The sequence below is a fragment of the Haliaeetus albicilla genome, chromosome 7 (genome assembly GCF_947461875.1).
Source record: "Haliaeetus albicilla chromosome 7, bHalAlb1.1, whole genome shotgun sequence".
Classification (NCBI taxonomy): domain Eukaryota; kingdom Metazoa; phylum Chordata; class Aves; order Accipitriformes; family Accipitridae; genus Haliaeetus; species Haliaeetus albicilla.
Window position 1 is genome coordinate 3,693,044 of NC_091489.1, and position 22,340 is coordinate 3,715,383.

General features: G+C 62.1%; 1 protein-coding gene across 14 annotated transcripts; it reads right to left on the reverse strand.

Moving 5' to 3' along the window:
• Positions 1–503: 503 nt before the first annotated feature.
• Positions 504–21,224, reverse strand: UBTF (upstream binding transcription factor). Of its 14 annotated transcripts, none has more exons than XM_069786638.1 (22): positions 20,913–21,224; positions 16,389–16,520; positions 13,237–13,412; positions 12,846–12,929; positions 12,006–12,161; positions 11,159–11,223; positions 10,412–10,541; positions 9,836–9,946; positions 9,397–9,530; positions 8,806–8,947; positions 8,423–8,464; positions 7,517–7,630; positions 7,167–7,322; positions 6,517–6,672; positions 6,172–6,282; positions 5,994–6,082; positions 5,599–5,788; positions 5,285–5,332; positions 4,977–5,045; positions 4,408–4,554; positions 3,900–4,019; positions 504–3,462 (listed from the first exon to the last, which is right to left on the reverse strand). In XM_069786638.1, the coding sequence occupies exons 2-22, from the start codon at positions 16,444–16,446 to the stop codon at positions 3,349–3,351; spliced, it is 2,412 nt and encodes an 803-aa protein (XP_069642739.1). In that variant the 5' UTR covers positions 16,447–16,520; positions 20,913–21,224; the 3' UTR covers positions 504–3,348. The 14 variants fall into 14 exon arrangements, with proteins under 14 accessions (XP_069642739.1, XP_069642738.1, XP_069642735.1 ...); XM_069786637.1 differs by lacking the exon at positions 20,913–21,224 and adding an exon at positions 20,459–20,813; XM_069786634.1 differs by lacking the exon at positions 20,913–21,224 and adding an exon at positions 20,276–20,813.
• Between the last annotated feature and the right edge of the window lie 1,116 nt (positions 21,225–22,340).

A 22,340-nucleotide genomic window follows, 5' to 3' on the forward strand; every position in this document is an offset into this window, starting at 1 on the left:
GGATGCCCGATCCCCACGGATCCCCAGTCCCTATGGGCCCCCCCCACCTCTACGGATCCTCCCCCCGTCCCCAGGGATCCCCCCCCATTCCCACGGGTCTCCCCCTTCCCAAGGATACCCCATCCCTAGGGACTCCCCCCATCCCTAGGGATTCTCCTCCCCTCCCCAAGGATCCCCCCCTATCCCTATGGATCCCTCCTACCCCTATAGACCCCCCCCAGTGACCCCGATGGACACCCCCCCCGATAATGACTCCAATGGAGCCCCCTAATCCTCATCCCTGTGCCATTAAGGAACCCCGGATCCCCCCCCGCGAGTGATCCCAGCCCACTCCCCACTAGCGATCCCTACGGATCCCTGTGGATCCCCCCCCCATACACCCACGCAGCCCCCAAAAGTGACCCCTAGGGATCACTCCCCCCCCCCCAGTGATCCCAGTGGATCCCCCGTGATTCCCACAGGTCCCCCACATCCCCCACGGAGGGGAAAAACACTCCTCACACTTGGGTTTTTTTTTTCCTAAAGTTTTATTTTTTATAGTAATGACATGAGAACAGAAACATTATTTTTCACTTTATTATACAAAAAAAAAAAACAAAAAAACAAAAAAAACCCAAAAAACTCAAAAAAACTCAAACAAAAAAAAAAAGAACCGAAACCCAAGCAAACCGGGAAACCGCAGATGCGAGGCCCCCGCGTCCCGCTCAGCCGTACAAATTCCAAGTTGGGATTATTATTTTTTTTTAAATTTTTTTTGTCTTTTTTTTAAACCTACAAAAACACTCTTTAAATATTAGAAAAAAAAGATGATTTTTTTTTTGTTTGATTTTTTTTTTTTTTTTTTAATGTAATTCACAAGAACTTCCATCTAAAGGATCCCGGGTTTTTGTGGCAGTGCCAAAATGCACTCAGGTTCAATTCTCTTGCAGCGCAAACGCCTTTTCCCCCAATTGTCGGCGCTGTAAGAATTTTTCATTTTTATTATTATTTTTTTTTATTATTTTTTTTTTTTAAAACAGAAAAAAGAAAAAAAAAGGTTGTTTTTTTTTGTCTTTTTTTTGTACTAAAAACACATCCACTAAAACACGACGGTGCTGGGTACATTCAGCAGAAAAAGGGATGGGTTTCCCCTTAGGGGATGGGGGGGGAATTAAAAATTGGGAAGAAAATTAAAGGAAAATCCCAAATGGAGGCGGTGGGAGGTGGGGGGGGGAGAGAAGACAGAGGGACAGACAGACGGACATGGGGGGGGGGGGGAGACACACACACCGGCCGGGTTCTCTTGGGGGACCCCGGTCCCAGGGGGGACGCGGGGGGATTGTCCGTGCGGGGGCACCCGGGTTCACGCCCCCCACCCTGGGGTTGGGGTCAATTTCCCCCAAATGGTGGTATTTCAGCCCAATTTGAGGCGAGAGGCCGTGACAGGGGGTGTTGCCCCCCCCCCCCAGCATTGAGGGGGTCCCTGGTTGTGTTTTGGGGTAACTCAAGGTCTTTAGGAGGGGCTGGATTTGGGGTGCTGAGAGCAACAAACCTGGGGGGCCTGTGGCTGGGGGGGGTGGGACCCCCCCCTTGCAGCCAGAAAAAACCCGAACCTGCAGCTTGACACCCCCCCCTACTGCCCCCCCCACAGCCACCCACTGAGCTGAGATTTGGGTGAAGAGAAAAATGCCTAAGTTAAAGCACACGAGAGAAAAAGCCCCCCCAGCCTGCCCCTCCCCAGCCCGAGGGGGGGGGGGCAGGTGCCCCCCACCGCCTTCCCTGGGACCCCCAAATCCTGTCCCCCAGCCCAGCTCCTCTCCGGGGACAGGACAGGGAGGGGGACAGACCAGAAGGGACAAACCTTGTGCCCCCCCACTCCCCATAAAGTGGGGGTCTGGTGGGGGGGTCCCCCCAATCACACCAGGTGTTTTGGGGGGGGGGGGATGAGAACCCTGCAGGGAGGTGCCGTGGGATTGCTGGTGCTCGTGTCTGCTTAAAAAAAAGGGGGGGGGAGCCCAGACAGGCGCTGCCAGGCCCCCCACCCCCCCCAGTCCCCGTGGCCCCATCCCCCTCCCAGGGAGGGGGGCATCGACCCCCCAAAAATAAACCCAAACCGCACCAATATTTACAGCATGGCCGGGGGGGGGGCGGGGCAAACTGGGGGTAACTGGGGCAACTGGGATGAGGGGAACACTGGTCCCCTGGGGATTTGGGGTGAAGGGAGAGGAGCAGCTTCACCGAAAATGGAGGGGAAAATGGGGGGGGAGGGAGGGTGGGGGAAGAAAAAAAAAAAAGATGGATCTTTCTCTTTTTATAAAAAGGAAAAAAAGAAAAAAAAAGAATAAAATAAAATACAACGGCACAACAACCACCGACAACACAGAGGGACACTCCGGCAGCACCCCCAAGCCGACACCCCCCCCCCCCCCCGTTGGTCACACTGAGCAGCCAGGACCCCGAGGAGGTGGGGGGGGGGGGGAACCACACGTGCCACGGCCCCGGGTGCCCCCCACCCCGGCACACACGCTCGCACACACACGCACGCATCCCCCCCCCCCCCCCAAATCCATCCATCCACATACCCCCCCTCCCCCCAAAATGGGGACACGCCGGGTGGTCACGGTCCGTGGCCGGCGCTCCCAAGTGCCGTGGATGCGGAGGTCCCGGTGAGCTCCCGGTGCAGCTTCCAGACTGTACAAGGTGGGGGGGGTTTGGGGGGGGCCCCCTCCCCCCGAGACGCCAGGGGGGGTGCGCAGAGAGCAGGGGGGTGGGGGAAGAGATATTGTCCCAACGGCTGAGTCCTGAGCAACTCGGCTCATGCTCCGCGCCCGCTGCCTGGGGCAGGACGGGAGGGTCTGCGCGGGGGGGTGGGTTTTGTTTTTTTTTTCCATTTGTGGGGTTTTTTAATAAAAAAAAAGGTGGGGGGGAGGAGTTGTGGTTTTTTTTTTTTCCTGCGTGTTTTTGTTTTCTTTCTATAAAGTCCGGAGCTGGTAGCGAGGGTATGAAGGGGGCGAGGACAGGGCGACCCTCCAAAAATAATGAAATCTCAAAAAAAAAAAAAAAAAAAAAAAAAATCGCTTCCCCTCCCTCAGTAAGGGGAGAGTAAAGAAGGGGTGGGAGGGACAGGGGGGCTTGCCCCCTTCTGTCCCCCTGGCCCGGGGGGGAGCGGCCCCTGGCTCCCCCTCCGTAGTGTGAGCTCGGCGGAGGGGTCCCTCCGGCCCCCGCTCCCCGGGTTGGGGGGGTCCCGTGGGGGGCTGTGGCTCACCAGGAGGGGCAGGAGGAAGAGGAAGAAGGGGTTTTGGGGGGCTAGGAGGGGGATTTGGGACCGAAACCGAGAAACCGAACGACGTTACTAAGAGCTTGGCCGGATCAGTTGGAGTCGGAGTCGGAGGAGTCCCCCGAGGAGGAGGAGGAACTGCTGCTGCCCTCCGAGTCGTTGTCGTCCTCATCCTCATCATCCTCGTCCTCGTCATCCTCGTCGTTCTGGGGAGGTGGGGTGGGGGGGGGATGGCAGAGAGGACCGGGGGGTTAGCGGCAGGGCTGGGGGCCCCGGCTGCCGTCCATCATCTCCCCCTGGTCCCCTGGCTCACCCTCCCCGCTGCGGCACGGGGGGGGGGGGGTGTTCCCCACAGAAGGGGGGTTTGCAACCCCATCCCTCCCACTGCTGCCACCCCAGGGTGGAGGGGGATGGAGGAGGGACGTGGGGCAGAAGTGAGTTTGCAAGGGCTCAGCTCGGGGGTTGCTGGGGCGGGGAGCGTGCCGGAGCAGCGCGCGGGGGTCCTACCCTCACCTCTGCCACTGCCTCGCTACACGATCCGAGGTAGGGTACCCGACCCGCCTCGTGCCTCAGTTTCCCCCCTCTAAAGCCAGGGAAGGAAGAGGCGTGAGCTGAGACCAACGAGGGGGTCGAAACACCTCACCTGTCCGGTGGCGAGCACAAGGCACGGACACGGTTTCTGGCCCCAGCGCCATCCAGCATAGTCTGATTTCAGTTGCACCGGTGTAAAACTTTGACTCTGGTGACTTACTCGGCATTCACACTGGCGCAAACGGAGCCGAGACCAGACTCAGTATCTCCACCAGGAAAAAGACAGGAGATTTTTCTCTGCTCACTGGGGGCTCTGCACAACCCGCACCTCTACGTCCCGAGGCTGCTCCTAACTACGCCCCGCGGCTGCTCCTCGCACCCTCCCCGGGGATGCCGGGCGGGTTGGGGTGGGGGGGATATCCCGTTCCCCTTCGCCTCCCCGTGTCCCCCCGCTTCCCGGGAGCTCTTCCGCCACGGTCCTATCTGAGCCCGGGTGCGGATGCCCCCCAGCCCCGGAGGTGGGTGAGGGCGGGGAGGGGGGGCAAAGCGAGCGGTACGGGAGCGGAGCGGGGCCCGGGACGGCCCCGCCGCCCTCCCCAGGGCACGCACCGCAGCCTCACCTCATCCCCGTCTTCGCTCTCCTCCTCGCTGCTGGACTCTGAGGAGTCGCCGCCTTCCTCTGACGAGTCACCGTTGTCGTCGTCGTCGTCCTCATCTTCATCGTCATCTTCTTCCTCCTCTTCCTCCTCGTCATCGTCCTCTGACTCCTGCAGGGCGGGAGGGGGTTGGTCGCAGGCGGGCACCCCGGGAAACCAGCACCCATGGGTGCACCACCCCATCCTTGGCCATCAGCCTTTGGGTTCCTCCGTCCACCAAGCGGGATCAGGTGGCTCCTACCCCACACCTTGTGTGGAAGCCTTTTCCCCATTTATGTTACAAACGGCCCCAAAAGGCTCCCAGAGTGGGTGCAAGGGGATGTCGTAGACTGCAGGGGGGCAAAATCAGACCTGGGTGGGTTTTGAGCACAGATTTGGGGAGGGCCCTTGGTTTATTGCCTCAAGGAACGGGCAGGCAGCAGAAAGCACCTGGGATGCCTCAAATAAGAGGTCTGGGTCCCCCCCGGGACACCCTCCCCAGGAAGGAGGGTGCTGAGTATCCCCAGTGCGCAGCACAGCCATCACACACTCACCGACTTGGACTGCATCGTTGGCTTCATCTTGGGGTTGGGACCCCGGATCTTCCCTATGCTTTTGCGTTTCTGCAGCGGGGGGGAACAAAGCAAAACCATTTAGAGCTGCAAGGCTTGAGCTCAGCTCCTTCCCAGTGCGTGGCACGGAGAAAATCCCACTGCCAAGCTGCTACAGGGGTGAAATCCCTTTGAGGGGCTGTCCTGAGCTCAGCTCACCTTCTGCACATCCCAACCTCACCCAGGGCTGATCCCAGCCCAGCCCCAAGCCCCCAGGTCCCCCTCCACGGCGGTGCCGGGTGGATACTCACATTGGAAGTGTGTTCCTTGTAGGCAGCCCGCTCCTGGGGCGAGAGGCTCTGCAGAGACAGAGGAGACAGTCAGGGCACAGGGAGGGCTGGGCAGGCATGGAGTAGGGGACGGTGCGGGGAAGGACTCTAGCACGGGGCACTCCCTACATATATTTTTTTAAAGGTCCTTTAAGTTGTAAAATGCCAAAAAAGGGTCTGGAGATGGTGGTTCCCAGAGGAAGGCTGTGAGCAGAGACCACACCAAGCATCCACAACAACAACCGACCCCAGAGCCCCTCAGTTCCCCCCACCAGGCATCGGGGCTCAGCCCTCACCTTGAGCCAGATGTCGAGGTGCACCTTGTACTGTTTCTGCTGCTCCTCTGCCAGCTTTTTGTAGTGGTCCTTCTGGCCCTGGGAGATGCGCTGCCAGCGGCTGCCGATCTCCACCATCCGCTCCTTCAGTGGGAGGTGGTTCAGCTCCCCGTTTGACAGCAGCTCCTGGGAGAACTTCTGGTAACCGTTCCTGCAAGGGGGGAGCGCAGAGACCAGATCAGATGGCATGCACGAAGAACCGAGGCATCCACAAGCAGCCCACACTAACCACCATCCATCCCTACCATGGTCCAAGCCCACACTCCTTCCACCCCGGGGCTGCTCCAGGCTCTTTTGCACTAGCCCACTTGCCCAGCCAGATCCAACTTTTCAGACCCCAGACCCCAGGTACTCACATGGGGGGTTTCTTCGGCTCTCCCTGGAACTTCATTTTCTTGGCGGAGTTGGTGGAGCACGGAGGGGCCCGCATCTCGCTCAGCTCCCTCTGAGCCAGAGGAGAAAGACGTGTCAGGGAAACATGGGCAGTGCCGGCTGCGGGGGCATGGTGGGGGGCAGGAAGGAACAGGGACCCACCTCGTATCGCTTCTGATCCTCTGCCGCTTTCTTGATCCACATCAGCTTCTCCTTCTTCTCCATGTTGTTCCAAGTGGCCTCCATGGCCTTCAGCGCCTTCCCCCGGTCGTTCTGTGGCACAGACCCCACCATCACATTAGATGCACCCAGGATGCCGGGGTGCTACCGCTGCCTCTGCCAAGGACCGTGAGGTACCCACTCCCTTGCTGTGACCCCTGTCCCCGCCATGACTCCCAGTCCCAACCCATTGCCTCGGGTGTGAAAGCAGGGGAGAAGGTGCAAGACAATTCCTACTGGTGGGAGTGATGATCCCACTTCCAGCTTCTTTCCCGGCCCACTCCTCACCTTGAAACGAGCCAGGTAGTCTCCGATGACGCTCTGTTGCCAGATCTCCTCGGCTGTCTTGGGAGACTCGGGCAGCTTCCCACGCTCTTCTTTATCCGAGCCGTGCTTCTTCTCTGACTGCGCCTTCATTGCTGCCTCCCGCGCTTTGTACTTGGCCTGCACAGGGGTGCACGGCAGGGGTGAAGGGGCAGCACAGCCACCCGGGCATAAGCCCCCGGCCACCAAGCACCAGGAGGGCAGGCAGCAAGACACTGCAGCTTTCCCCAGTGCTGTCCCCACAGTAGCTGCAGCAGCCCCCCACCACACACACCCACGTCTCAGGATTTCTCCCTGCCTGGAAAACCATCAAGCCTTTAAATTGAGGCTCAAGGACCCTCCAAGGTTTCTTAAGCTGCTGGGTTTTGACCCACCAGGTCATGAGAGGGAGAGAGAACAGCTGGCGGCACCCATCGGTGCTGACACCAGCGCCTGGGTGATGGCTCGCTGGAGCTGTGATGCTCCTGGGGACAATCATTCCCCAGCTGCGGTGCCCGGGGGCGAGCAAAGCCCCTTGCAACAGGACAAAGACAGGGAGCATCCCCCGGACTCCCAGAGATGCCCAAAGGAGCAGCAGAGACAGGGATGGAGGAGAAGGGTCGGGGAATACCAACCTTCTTCTTCTCGGAGAGGTCATTCCACATGCGGGCCAGGAGCCGGGTCAGCTCGCTCTCCGACAGCTCCGGCCGCTCCTCCTGCAGCTGCTTCCGCTTCTCCTCCGAGAAGATGAACATGGCGGAGATGGGTCGTTTGGGCTTCTCTGAGCTGGCCTGTGGGAAGGACACGGGGCCGTGGGCGGGGGCAAGCCAACAGAGGGACCTGCCTGACACTGGTAGCCTCCAACCCCAGGAAAAACATGGTGAAAGAACAAAGGAATGAAGCCCTCAAAGCACCCTGAGATGTCAGCAACCCCATCCCATGTCTCTGGCACATGCTGCCCCATCTCTCCAGTTGCCGCTCTCACCTTGCCAGTCTCTGGTGAGGACTTTTTGGATGCAGGACTCGTCGCCCCTTTCCGGTTGCTGCCCAGCATCTTCTCCTCGCCTAGCACCCGCTGCTGCTCCTCCTCGGGCAGGCTCTGGGTGGCACAGGAGGAGAGACACAGTTAGATGGCCTGACGCTAATGAGGCTTTGATGCAACCAGGGAATAGGGACACTGGGGAGGGGGAGCTAATGCACTCAGTTGTCCTGATCCAAAAGCCACCCCAGCCAGGACCAACATCAGGTACTGCAAGCCTAGGTGTGCAGCCTGGGGGTCCCCATGCCTGTGTCACCCCCCCTGCCAGGCAACATCCCTCTTCCCCAGCTCTGTCCCCTCCCAGGCTTAGTCTCGTCTGCTTCCTCTCCACAAAGGCAGGGCAGGCAGGTGCCCAGACCCGGGCGCACCCCTGGGTTTTCCACCCCCTGCCCTTGCAGAAGCAGCCGGGGCCACGTCACGTCCGCCCGGGGGCCGAGCACGGTGCTGGGACGGCTTCGGTGCGGCTCCCCCCGCCTACACCCCATCCAAGGGAAGGAAGCGAGAGACTCGCTGCTGCCTGCACAGCCGCAGCTGCTGATGGCAACCCCTCCTCCGGTACCAGCCCTCTGCTCACCCCTGACTTCCCCTCCCGGCTGGGGGGGCCCGTCCCCACTCCCAGTGCCCAACTCGAAGACACTGGGTCAGGCATTAGGGCAGCTGAGGAAGGGTCAAGAATATGTGCAAATGCCTCTGCACAGCACCCATGGCTGGTTCCAGCCATGTTTTGGGGGGAGCAGGAGAGGGCAGCATCAGTGCAGCCCTCATTTAACCCATCTCAGCCCCTGGCATGGCTCCCTCCCTGCATTCGGGGTCTCCAGCACCCAATGGCCAAGGCACCCCCACATCACTTACCTCCAGGAAGCGGAGGAGCTCAATCTCGTAGTCTTTCTTTTTCTGGAGGGAGATGGAGACTTGTGGTTACACAAAGATCCCCTGCCCCATCCCTGCCTTGTGCATTCCTCAACCCGGCCTCAGCCCCCTCTGCAACAGCATCCCCCCACCCGGACCATCTGCTGGTCCCACACTCATGGATGGGGGGAGAGAGGACCCAGAGAGGTGATCGAGGACTTCAGGGGAAATTTGTGGTCAAGACAACAAGAACAGGCACTGAGGAAGGGTGAGGGGCTCACTTCCAGCAAGATTTGTAGCCCAAGCTCTCCCATCCTACTCCTCCCTCCCCATAGAACTGCTGCCAACCTGCCTGTCCCCCCGTCTGTCCATCCTCGGCCACCCACCTGATCACACTTTTTGTGGTACGCGTCCTTTTCTTTCTGGGAGAGCAGTTTCCACTGCTGGCTGCACAGCACCATCCGCTCAGTGCTGGGCACGTCTTTCATGTTGGCCATCAGCTCTGCGCAGTACAGGGAGTAGCTATTCCTGCAACCAACGGAGGGACCCAGCATTAGGGACAACCTGCCCCGCTCATGTCCCCTCTGCGGAGCTGGCTGGGTGCTAAAATCCCCCACAAGACCCCCCAGCTGCCCTCTGGGTTGCACCGGGCAGTGAAGTGCTGTGCCAGAGCTGTCTGCATTTTAGGGAAGCTAGGGGTTGGATTACCCCCTAACCCGGAGCACGCAGCATCACCATAAACCTCGCTCAGATTCTCTGCAAATGTATATTTAATGTATATTTAAGGACCAGTTTAATGGGATCATTGACAGCCCATGCCCATGGTCCCAGAAATGACTGGGGCTCTCAAAGCCAGGCAGAGGCCCAGTTTCCTCGTTAGCAAAAACCAGCATCCACCCGAGCTGGCCACGAGCCTGAAGTGATAGCTCAGAGACGGACACCTCTCTCGCACCCAGACGGGGAGGGACAGGACTCACGGAGGTGGCTTTGTGGGTCGTCCATCAAACTTGTCCTTGAGCTGGCGCTCAGCCTTGGTGAGAGTGGAGCGGGTGATGCCCTCCTCACTGATGTTCAGCTCGGGGTGCTTCTGGATGTAGTCACGCATGATCTCCTGCAAAGGACGGAGAGCAATGAGGAGAGGGGCTCCAATCCCCGCCTGGCTGGGGGCCGGAGGAGGAGGAAAGAGAAGCCAACCATTGCCCTAACCATCTCCCCAGGGGTACTTCTCCCTTCCCCAAGCATCACTGGAGGAGGCAGGGCTCAGACTCACTAGGGACCTGCAGGGATCTGGCTGAACCCCCACGCTGGCTATCGGGTGAGGCTGGCTAGCTGCCGGTGGCTGCAGCCGGGAGGCAGAGTGGCTCAGAGTGAACGTAGGGACGAGTGTGGAGGGGAATGGGTGAGGCTGCTCCCTACCTCATACTCCTTCCGCTGTTCCAGGGCCTTATGAATCCATTTCAGCCTCTTTTTATCCGAGAGTTGAGACCACTGCTTGCCCAGCGACTCTTTCACCTCCTTCGTGGTGGCCTGAAAACCCAAAGCCAGAGGTGAGGGCAGAGGGGTAAAATCCAAAAAAAGAAGAGGGAAAAAAAAAATTCAAAAAGGCAAAAATAGTGTGGCCCGCCATCTTGTCCCAGCGGCACCCAGCTGGGGCCGTGGGATGGCTGTGAGCTGAGCTCATGGCCAGGGAAGGGGGTGCGTGCGAGTGTGGGGCATGGCCAGAGGTGGATGTCTGTGCTGGAAATCTTTCCTGCCCTGACTCAAGACTGTGGTCACCCCTTCGACTGCAGGCAAAAAGTGGGGTCTGTGCCCCTGAGCCTCTTCCAGATGTGCAGAGCCCTTTCTTACCTCCATCCAGACTGCTGGGAGCTTCTAGCGATGTCTTCCATCCCGTCCCCCCCCTAAAATGCTTCTCTCATTTCCCCCTCCTCTCCCCCCAGCAGCGGGGTACAGGACCCCTCAACACTCACACTCACACGCACTCCCACCCACCGTACTCACATCTGGACGCACTTTCAAGTAGATCTTCTTCTCGTGGTTGTACCACAGTTGCTGGGGGGTCTTGGGTTTTTCAGGGACGTCAGATTTCTTGGCATTCTGGATGAGATCCGGGTGATCTTCCCTTTACCCGGCAGGGAGGCGGGGAAGGGACAGTGTTACAGAGGTTGCAGGTGGAAGGAGAGCACCCCCTAAACCTCTCCGCTAAGGGGTAACCGTCACTACAGGGCTGAGCCTCCATGGGCTCAGACACTGGGGGGTGTCCCCAGAAAGAGTAGGAGGGTTTTAGGAGAGATTCAGGTCTGCCCCTCCTGGGGGAGCATCAGCTACAAGCATCCCCTTTAATGTGCCGGGTTGGGCTGCATCCCTGGAGCAGCAGCAGGTCATCGGGAATGCCAGGATCCATCTGGGTCACAGTGACCGGGTTCAAAAGGAAGGTCTGGGGGCAACGGGGTGGTCACTTCAGCTTTTAACAGTGCAGTGGCAGGGCTCCTGTCCTCCCCTTGCAGACCCTAACCCCCAGAGCGTGGCTAGTCCTCTGCTCTCTCCCCCTCGCCCAGTCTCCCAGCTGGAGGGCTGCTCTCAGATACCTTTTCCTTGCTCTTTTTTTCAGCATCCCCCCCTCCCTTCTGCCTTCAAGCTGCAACACCCATCAGGGCTTCCTCTGTGAGCTACACGCAGGAGGAGAGACTGGGTCTGCCTGGAGGGGCCCGGGGAAACGCGGGGGGGCTGCCCGCTCACCTGAACCTCGCCAGGTTCCTCTCAAACTCCTGCTTCTCTCGCTGGAAGTCCTGGATGTATTTCATCTGGGGACACAAAGCCACCAGGGAGGTGGAGAGGGATGCCAGCACCAGGGAACGGGCAGCCAGATACATCCCTGTCAACCCTGCCGGCTGGGCACCCCACCACCCCCAAAGGGCCTCGAGGGCTCTCCAGCCCATCAGACTGGTCCTGCAGCTCCCAGCTCAGCGTTTCCAGCCTGCCCAGGGATTCAGAAGCAGCATCTCCCCCCTCTCCCTGCACCCGAGCAGCCCTGGGCAAGAGGGCACAGTAGGACCTTGTGCCCTGGACTTCTCCTGCTGGTGGTAAATCCACCCAGACTGAGAGTTGGGGCACCTAAAACACCTGCCCAGGCTCTGGCCAAGCCCAAGGCCACCTCCAGAGCTGGAGGTGAGATGGGCAGCTCTCCTCCCAGCATCTGCCATGGCTTGGAGCAGAGCCTGACCCTCCATCCCTCGCTCAGACAGGGCGGCCACAGTGGGGCGTGTGATTTAACCCCAGTGTTAAATACAGATCCACCCAACAGCAAAGTCACCATCCAGGTCTGTCTGGAAGAGACGGACCAATGGACGGACCCAGCCAGCCTCCACCCCACAGATCCTGGGAACCAGGACAGGAAAAGGAAAGGAAGTCTTACTGGTCTGACAGGACTAAACAAGCACCCGGGGTTTCTCCCATCTAGAGCCAGATTAAACCCCCACCAGGTAGAGGCTGGGCTCTGCTGGTTTTACTGGGAGAGCTGGGTAGGCAGAGCCCAGCACGCAGAGGCACACAAGTGGGAAGGGGCTTGCTGACTCCCCCCTCGTACCTTTTTCTTCTCGGGAAGCTCCTTGTATTTCTTGGACAGGATCTTCGTGAGATCCAGGTTGCTCATTTCAGGGTGAAGCTTGGCATATTTGGCCCGCTTCTCCATGAAGAAGCGGAAATAGGGAGTCAGGGGCTTCTTGGGGAAGTCGGGGTGTTTCTGAGGAGACAGCAGAGCGGCAGACACTGAGTGCAGAGAGCACAGCCAAAACCCGCCGGCTCCCAGCTCCCGCCAGTACTGGGGGAGACCTGCCTCCATCCAGTTCCACTGGTCATCCAGCTCCCTGACATGGGAACACCCCGGCTTTGCAGGCAAGGGGGGAAAAACGCTGGGAACAAGGGCTGTCTTCCCCAGGAACTACAATATCCCAGGGCTGGGTACTTCAGGAGCAGCCTCCAGCCATTCAGAGCCGTTGGCACAGAGGAGTTGTGCTGCAAGAGGGGAAACTGAGGCATGAGGAAGGGACGGGACCCACCTCGTGGGGATGGCTGGTGGTAAAGCATCGGCTGCCCTGGGGCCACCTGGCCGAAACCAGCACCCCACCCAACCCGGCAGTCCAGGAATAGGATGGCAGCTTCCCGGCCCCCCTGGTGCTAAACTTGGATGCAGGCTGCCAGCAATACAGCCAACCATATTAAATGTACCCTGGACTTGGCCCGGACCCAGAGCCCGTGGCCTCCGGAGCCTTGGGCAGCCAGCCGCAGGGATTACGGGTGGTGAGGTGCCTGCAGGGGCTCTGGTGTAGAGCCACATGGGTCTGGGGTGCCACATGGGTGACAGCCCCCCATCCCAGGGAAGGGAGAGGTTCCCCTTTAGGGACTGACCCCAATTCCTGTCTGATACCTTGAGCTTTTTGCCCTTGTAAGGATTCTTCACGTGCTCTTCGGCATCCATAATGAGCTCCGTGAGGGTCCGAAACTTCCTCACCTGCGGGGTAATGAAGGGCCACAAACGTGAACAGGCTGCGCGTGGGGGACAGGGCAGATACCCGCTCGGCACCAAGCCACGCTCGGCAGGGCATAAACCCACAGGGTTTCGTAATGCCACTGCGCAAACGACCCATCCCAGCGCCTCCGAGGGGTTCGCGATGCCGACGGCAGTGGGATGGTATCGGCACTAAGGGCCGAGGACTCCAGGCGCCGAACTTGAGCGATTCAAACAGCCCTGGGAGGTCACTGGGATGCTCGGTCCCTCTCACAGAGACCCCTCCGAGCCTCGTGCGGCTGTTGGTTACCTCATTAGAAATCTCCATCCACTTCATCTTGCACATCTCCCCTGAGAAGTCCTTGAAAGCCACTTTCTCCCAATCCAGGTGGGACTCGGTGGTTTTAAACTTGCTCCCGTCGTTGGAGGGCAGATTATTCTTCATGCACTCCAGCAGAGTCAGCATGTCCTCCTGAGACCAGCGGTCTGAGCAGCAAAGAAACAGGCTTAGCAGCAGCGACGGGCAGACAGCCTTCCCGGCAGGACACGGGGACTACAGCTCCCGGCGTGCAGCTCCGGCCCACACGCCGGGACACGTAATCTCCACATGCCGCCTCTCGAGATTAAAGATCAAAGGGATGTGGCTGTTTCCATCACCCTCGAGCAACTTTCTACGGGCCAAAACAATCCGGGCAAAGCTAGAAAATCCACTCGGTGCAAACCAGAGAGACTTGCTCATCCCTGTACACTATCAGATAAGGCGATGGCTCTGCCACGCGGGAGCAGAGGGCTATTTCCTACGCACGGGAGTGAAGCCTTGCGGAGCAAGACAGGAGCGATGTGCTCTCCAGCCAAGGAGGAAACAGGGAAACACACTTTCTAAGTGGAAAAGTTGTGTCTGGAGCAATGGGAAACCCGCCAGCACTGCTTTTCCTTCAACTTGGAGAGCCTTGCCATTACCTGGGGATCTAGCTCCATGGTGACCTCTGCCAAGGTCAAAGCTCAGAGACCACAAAGCAGAGAAGGGGCAGAGCCCAGCACAGCCCCCCTGTTTTGCAGCATGGTCCCTGATGGTGCAGGGGTGATGGTTATGCCACCCCAACATCCCCCAAGCTGCTGGGAGGAGCGTCCTCAGCTCCTGTACAGACAAGCTGCTGGGATGGCGGGACAGGCACATGGCAAAGCCGGGGAGCCTGGAGCAACCGGGAGGCCGGGAAGGGCAGCAGCCCCGTGTCGGGACAGGCAGCAGGCAGGATATCCCAGCACCAAATGCCCCATCCAGCACCAACTTTGGGACTGCTTCCTCACGAGGGCAATTCCTCTGCCGGGCTCTCTGCTCCGAGCTGCCACACCGAGCTGGGGAGAGGAAGCCCTGGGTGCTCTGCAAAGATGGGTGGCCCTGGGGAAAAGCAGTGGGCCCTGGGAGCGGAAAGAGAGGTCCCCAGGGACGGGCTGGAGGAGGAGCAGAGCCCCAAGCTGCACGCCCACGCAGCCCTATCTGCTTCAGCCCGGGACGGGCAGCCAAGCCCAAGGGCTCCCCGGGCATGGGAACTGGCTCTCCATGGCATCCCCTGCCCCACATCACTGCTGGGCAAAGACTGGGGCGTTCGGAGCTGCCTAAGGGACACAGAGCCTCCTGGCGAGACAGGGAAGAGTGCAGCCGTTCATGGATTTGAGGGAAGCATCTCTCACCCTCCGTCCCCAGGAATGAAAACAAGCTCCCAGAAATACCCGGCTGCAGCTCTCCCTCTGCTCAAACTCAATACACACAGAAACACCATCTCTGCCTCCTGCCTCCGCATCAGTCCGGTGAAGGGCAAACCCACCCCCATAACCCCAAATCCGAGCGAGGGATGTTAAAGGACACATGAGACCTGCAGCCAGGCAGGGGGAGCGTGGCCAGGACCTGTCCCCCCACCCCATTTCGCCTCCCGGACCTGTCAGGTTAGGGGGTTGAGGCAGAACAGTTTGGGATCCAGCCTGTCTCCGTAGTTACTTCATCAGGTCCATTAGGGATTAATTGCGGTGGGGGAAGTGGAAAGAGCCCCCCCCCCATAAAGCAGGGAGCCCAGCAGCTTGGGATGTGTCTCCACGCGCCCAACTTCAGAGCCCCGAAATGTCACAAAGGAAGAAAAGAGACAGGAAACCCCCAATCCCCACAGTGCCTCAGCGGGGGATCAGAGCTGGGGGGGCACCGAACCCAAAATTTTGTCTTCCTGTTTTTCCCATCCACTTTCCAGACCTCCCCCCGGCAAGGACCAACGACACAGAATCGGGCCATGAAGTTGGTGCTGACTTTACTTGCAGAAATCAGGAAAAATAACCGAAAGCAGCATGGCCATAAAAATCAAGTGGGTAGGGAGAAGGGGTTGAGACCCCCCCAAACTTGCCCCCATCGACAAGCCCCGTGCCTCAGTTTCCCCCCTCCAACGCAGGCATGCCTCGAGACTTTTGGCCCTGCATGACCCCCCCAGCTGGCAGACAGCCAAAATAACCACAGCCCACAGGAATATGTAAGAAACCTCCCCAAAACCCTTGCCGGCAGCAGGGTGGGGACAACGGGAACCCCACACTCAGCCCCCCTACCCCTCCATCCCCGTTCCCTCCAGCTGGGGTTTGCCAAAAAATGCCGGAATTGCGGAGTTCACCCGCCAAGATGAATGGGGTTGTCTGTGCCCGGGGACCGATTTATCCCCAGCTCTCCTGGCATCGGCCGGGCCGGGTCTATATTAGGAAAGCTGCCCCGGTGTAATTAAATCCATCTAAAGACCCGGCGAAGGACACGTGCTCCAGCCGGGTTCGCTCGGGGCAACAAACCGACTGCGGCAAGGGAGAAAAGACGGGGGGACCAGGAGGGCGAGAGGGGCTGGACCGTGGTCCCCAGGGTTTGGGGGGAACCCGGGGAGTTTTCAGGTGGTGGGTTAGCAAAGCCCCGCTGCCCAGGCGGGCTGCCCCAAATAAAATGTCCCTTTTTTCTTGTTTTCCTCCCCCTTTTCCAATAAAAGCTGAACCTCTGATGTCATCTCGGGGTCTGGAAGCCGGAGGCCCAAGGTAACGGCTCGGCTTTTAATGCAGCCCAGATGTGAACAGCAAAGGCAGCACCTCTTTGTGCCAGCTCCCCCCCACCCCCCGGCCCCAGCCAAAACACCAGCCACCCAAAAAGAGCATCCCTGACGCCGCGAGCCAGCAGCCGCCCTTCGCCGGGGCCAGAGGGGCTGCCGGCACACCGGCGCGTGCATCCGCGCGCTCGCACACGTGTGCGTGATCCCCTGTGGCAGAGCCGGGATCGGGAGAGGCAAATCCGCTCCCCATCGCGGCTCCTCCATCCCTTGGACAAAAGGGCTGCCCTGAGGTTTTTTGGTTGGTTTTGGGGTTTTTTTGTGGTTGGTTTGTTGGGTTTTTTTTTCCAAATGTGGCAGCAGTATTCCCATAGGACCCCCAGTGGAGTAGGGGGGGGCTCACCTTGGTTTTTGGGAGCTGTCATTTCCAAGTCTGCAGGGCACTCGGCTTCGCCGTTCATCCTCCACCTGCCTGCGCCCAGGACGGTCCCCGCCGGCTCCCTCGCGCGCTACCCAAGATCACTCCCGCTCGGCTCTGCAAGCAAAGGGAGACCCCCGCTAGGCACCCCCCCATGCTGGGGTGGCCCCCCAAACCCCTGATGGGGAGTGGGGGGACCTGACCCAAGCATCCATTCCTTCCCCCCCCCTCCCACCTCCATGAATGAGGTGCTGGGATCCTCCCCCACACCCAGCCCTGTGAGGTTTGGGGGGGGGGGGGCTTGGAGAAGGGGTGCAGGGTAGGGGTAATAAGGGAGGAGAAGGTGGGCGCATTGGGGGGTCCCAGAGATCCTGGGTGGGGGGGTGTTGAGGAGGGGGGATCCTGAATGGTGGCATGACCCCTACCCTGGTGGGGTGAGGAGAAAAGGGGTGCGTGGGCAGGGGAAAAGGGTTCAGGGGGATGTCCCTGAGGTTGGCGGGGGGGCAGCAGGATCTGAGGGGGATCCCCACAGATCCAAGGGGAGAAGGATTTGGGGGTCTCCCTGAGGTGGGGTGGGTGGGATCCACAGACCCAGGGGGATCTGAGCAACAGGGAGGGCTACAAGGGATCTCAAAAGGGGGGTTTGCCCCCCCCCAAAAGGGGGGGTCTTAAAGGAAGGGACACCATAGATCCAGCGAGATCCTCCCGGGGGGGGGGGGCACGCTCGGAGAGAGGGATCCCCCAGATCCAAGGCAGCTCAGGGGGGTGCCCATTTGGGGAGCTCTGGGGAAAGACCTCCACACACCTGGGGGGGGGTCGGGGCTCTCCTGAGGCGGGGAAGGACAAGCTGGGGGGGGAATATTTCAACAGGGGGGCTCTAGGGGAAGGATCCCCCCAGATCCCAGGGGGAGGGATCTTATGGCTCTGTGGGGAAGGATCACTCTGGGGGGGGCGGCTGCAGGTGAGAGCCCTCAGTGGTGGGACCCCAGAGCTTGGGGGGGGTCAGCAGGATGCCAGCCTGTGGGGGGATCCCCATGGGGGGGGGGAGCAAGGCCAGAGGCCTAAGTGGGGGGATCACCCCGGGGGGACTGGCTGCAGGCCCGGGGGAGGAGGGACGGCCCCGGGGGAGCAGGCCCCAGGCCTGAGGGAGGGGAGATGGGCCTGGGGGGGGTCCCAGGGGGAATCCAGGCTTGGGGGGGGGGGGGATTCCAGGAGAAGCCAGGCACCAGTGGGGGGATCCAGGCCCTGGGGGGTCCAGGAGAGAGCTGGCTCCTGGGGGGCAGGAATCCAGGCCCTGGGTCTGAGGCAGGATCACGGGGCATGGGGAACCACCCTGGGGGGTGCAGGACCCCCCAGGCAGGATCGAGGATTGCCCTGGGGGGGGGGGTGATCAGCTCCTGGGAGGGGGGAATTGCCCAGGGATTGCCCTGGGGGGGGATCAGGGATCACTCCAGGGAGGGAGATCACCTCAGGGCGGGATCATTCCCCGGGGGAAGAGAATCAGGGATCGCACGGGGGGGGGGGGGGGGGGGGGGGGGCGCAGACCCCACCAGGCCCTGGGGGGACGGGGATCGCTGTGGCAGTCAGATCGGCTCCTGGGGGGTGGATCTGGGACCACCTCGGGGGGGGGGAGAAGGTTGCCCCGGGGTGTGTGTGTGTGTGCAGACCCCGCCAGCCCCTGGGGGGGGATGTGGGGCATTGGGGATTGCCCTGGGGCATGGGATCAGCCCCCCCCCGGGGATGGGGAGGATCTGGGACCACCTCAGGGGTTGGAAAGGGGATCGCCCCGGGGTGAGATCAGCCCAGCCCCCCCCACACATACACACGGGGGAGGTGTGTGGGGACCGGGAATAGCCCCGGGGGGGGGGGGGGGCAGCCGGGGGTGGCGGGGAAGGCGGGATCGTGTCAGGGGGAGGGATCCATCGGATCATGGCGGGGCGTGGCGGGGGCGATCGCGCTGCGCGCGCAGAGGGATCCCCCCCCCCGGGGGGGAGGTGGAGGGGGGGGTTGCGGGATCCCCTGGGGGGGGTGGGGGGAGGGAACGGGGGGACCGGATCCCGCGCCTGTTGGGGGTGGGGGGAGGAGGAGGAAGGAGGAGGAGGAGGAGGCGGGGGAGGAAGGGGCCGGGCCGTCGGGCGGAGGCGGGGAGCCCGCACATGCCCTGCGCCGCCGGCCAGCTCCAGTCTCCTCCTCCGCCAGGCAGCAGGAACCGGGTGGGACCGAGCGCGGGCGGCCCCGGCGGCGCCTCCCCGGCCCCCTCCCGCCCCCGGTTCCCACCCGGGCGCCAGCGAGCCGCGCTCCGCCGCCTTTCTCTCTCTCTCTCTCTTCCCCCCCCCTCCGGCCTCCTCCCTCCCCTACACCATCACCGCCATCCCCCCCCCCCGCAACAGCCGGGCAGACAATGGAGGCGAGTCCGGGGGGCCGGGGGAGCGGAGAGGGGCCGGGGGAGCGCGGAGCGCTCCCCCGGCCCCTCTCCGCTCCCCCGGCCCCCCGGAGCGATGCGATGCGCTGTGGCTTCCCCCCCCGCCGCGGCTTCCCCATCCGCCATCCTTCCCCCCCCCCATCGTTACCGGCCGGCGCGGCCGCTCTCCGCCGCGGCACACAATGGCCGGGCTGCGCCCGCCTCCGCCCGCCGCTCCTTCCCCTCCACCCGTGCAGCCGGCGCGGTTATAAAGCCGAGACAAACCCACCTCTCCGGGCTGCTAAGGGGGAGGAGGAGGAGAGGGAGAGAAGGAGGAGGAGGAGGTGGTGGTGGAAAGGAGGAGGAGGAGGAGGAGAGGGGGGGGGGAGCTCTAGCCGAGCCGCCGCAGCCCCAGCCCCGCGCCGGAGCCGCTGGGGGAAGAAGAAGAAGAAGGAGGAGGAGGAGGAGGGGGAAGGGGGGGCGGGGATGCCCGGCTGGGGGCGGCCGGGCAGCTGCAGCGAGCCGGGCGAGGGCAGCGCGACCTCCCCGCACCGACCCCCGGGGAGCGGCTCCTACCCAATCCTTCCCCCCCCACACCCCCCCCTCCTCCCTTTCCCCACCACCGCCGCCCCCTCCTCTCCTCCCAACCTCCCCCCCCCCTCCGCGACCCCTCCTCGAGCCCAGAAACACCCACCCACCCAGCGGGGGGCTGGAGCCCCGCTCCCGGTCCGGAGGGAAGAAAGGAAGAAAGAAGGGGAAAGGGGGGGGGGGGTGGAAAGAAAGGCGGAAAAAAATAAAAAAGAAGGGAGGGGGGGGAAAAATATATATAAAAAGAGAATAAGGGGGGGAATAAAGCGCGGAAGGGGGGGGCCGGGGGGGAAGCGGACGAGCCCGGGCACGCACCCGCCGGAGCGCGGCGCCGAGCTTCCCCGCCGCGGCGCGGGACTCACCCGGGCTGGGGAAAAACAACCGCCCAGCGCTGGAAGCCTGCCCCCGAAATCCAGCTGCGGCAGCCGGGGAGGGAGGGAGGGCGAGCGGGAAGGAGGGAGGGAGCGAGGAGGAGGAGAGGGAAGGGAAGGGAAAGGAGGGAGGGTGGTGGTGGTGGTGGTGTGGTGTTGGGGGGGGGGGCACACCGAGGCCGCCGAGCCGTGCGCTCCCCCCCGCCCCGAGCCCCAGCGCGGTGCCCCCCGCCGGCGCGGAACGGGCCGGAGCGGGCGGGCGGGTGAACCCCGGCGGCGGCTTCCTGCCCGCGGGGCCTGCGCGAAAACGAGCTTTTTCTTTTCTTTTTTTTTTTTTTTTTGGTTTTTGTTTAAAAAAAAAAAAAAACACAAAACCAAAAACCGGAAAAAATACTAATATCTTTAAAAAAAAAAAAAAATCCCCAAACCTAACCCCCCCACACACCTCCTCCTCCCTTTGGCGGGTACAAAACCCCCTTTTTTTTTTTCCCGGCGGAACGGCGGCGCCTTACCGAGCCCGGTGCGCGGCGGCGGCGGCAGCAGCGGCGGCGGCAGCGGGAGCCCGGGGAGGAACAAAGCGCCTCCTCCTCCTCCAGCCCCGCCGGCGGAGCGCGGCACGGCGGCGAATGGCGAGCCCGGGCGGCGCGGCACGGCGCGGCACGGCACGGCTCCGCTCCCCCGGCGCAGGCACGTACCTGCGGGGCCCGCGGCTTTGGGGGGCCGGGGCTCGGACGGGGCCGGGGCTCGTTTTCGGCGGGGCCGGGGCGGGGAAGCGGCGGTTGAACGGCGGCCAGCTCTGCAGCGCTGGCCCCGGGCGTGGACGCGCTCCAGTCCCCGCAGAGACGATCGCGCTTTCCCCCGCCTCCATGGCGCTGCGTTTTCTCTTCCAATCAGCCGGGCTCTGAGCGCCGGGGTCCGCCGCCAGCCTCCGCCGCTCCCCAAGCGGCACCGGCTCGGCCGCCGCCGCCGCCGCGCCCGCGCTCCCGCCGCTTATCCGCCGTGTTTTTTATTGCTCTTTGCTTTTGCAACACTGTGGCGAGAAGAAAAAGAGGAGGAGGAGGAGGAGGAAGGAGAGAGGAGGGAAAGGAGGGGTGGGGGGGGGTGGGGGGGGAAAGGGAGAGAGGAGGAAAAAAAAAAAAATCTCCTTACATGTGCAACAATCCTCGCCCGGCGTTTGCATAAAAAAAAAAAAAAAAGAGAGAAAAAAAAAAGAAAAAGAAAAAGGGGGGGGGAAGCGGAGGGGGGGGGAAGCCGAGCCGAGCCGCCTCCCGCCCCGGTGGGTCCCCTCCGACACGGCGGGGAGCGGCGGGGCCGCGCTCCCTGCCCGCCCCACGGCCCCGGGCAGCCCCCGGAGCGCCGGGACACGGCCGCGGTGGGGGATTTCCCCGGCGGGGCGGGCGAGGGGCAGTTTCCTCCCCTCCCTCCGCTCCCCTCTCCCTTTCTCCTCTCTCTCTCTCTTAATTTTTTTTAATGCAATTTCTCCAACTCCACCTTTGTTGTGCTGGGCGTCATTCCCCGCAGCCAATCCCGGCCGGGCAGCTGCCTGCAAATTACCGGCCATCCCAAGCTGCCTGCAAATTACAGGCCATCCCAGGCTGCCTGCACATTACCGGCCACCCCGGGCTGCCTTGCACGGTACCGGCCGCCCCGCTACCGCTCGCACGCTACCGGCCGGCCGGGGGCTGGCTGCGTGCTACGGCCACAGGCCGCCCGCACGCCGCTGCTCTTCCAGGCCGCCGGCGCGTTCCCGGCCGCCCGCGCGCTACCGGCGAGCTCCGGCCATCTGCACGCTGATGGCCGCCTGCGCGCTACCGGCGAGCTCCGGCCATCTGCACGCTGATGGCCGCCTGTGCGCTACCGGCGAGCTCCGGCCATCTGCACGCTGCCGGCGTGCTACCGGCGAGCTCCGGCCATCTGCGTGCTACCGGCCGCCTGCGTGCTACCGACTGCTCGCGCGCTACCGGCGAGCTCCGGCCATCTGCGTGCTACCGGCCGCCTGCGTGCTACCGACTGCTCGCGCGCTACCGGCGAGCTCCGGCCATCTGCGTGCTACCGGCTGCTCGCGCGCTACCGGCGAGCTCCGGCCATCTGCGTGCTACCGGCCAGGCCGGCGCAGGCGGCTCCGGCCGGCACCTGCCACGAGGCAGCGGGGAGCGAGGGGCAGTGGGGAACCCGCTCCGGGGATGCAGGATGAGGCCTGGGAACGCAGGGTCAGGCCCCGGGGCTGGCTGGCTGCAAGGCGATTCCCCAGCCGGCTGCACGGGAATGGTCAGAATCCGGGAGATTTTCCGTGCTGCTTATACGGGGGGGGAAAAAAAATAAAAAAAAAAATCCCTAAATCTGGCTGCAATTGGCCTCCCAAGCTGATTTGGGGGTGCAGGGGTGGTGATGCGGGAAAGCCCAGCTGCGCAAGTGGTTTATTTGGGCCTTATCCCCAAGCGAAGGATCAGCCGGGCGGATGGACGGCCCCTCCGCCACGTCCCGCGGTCCTGCCTCCAGCCGGCACGGCCGCCGAGGTGTGCCAAGCCGCGCCAGTCGGCTTCGGCGCCGAGCAGTTAATCCCTCCAGCGAAAGCTT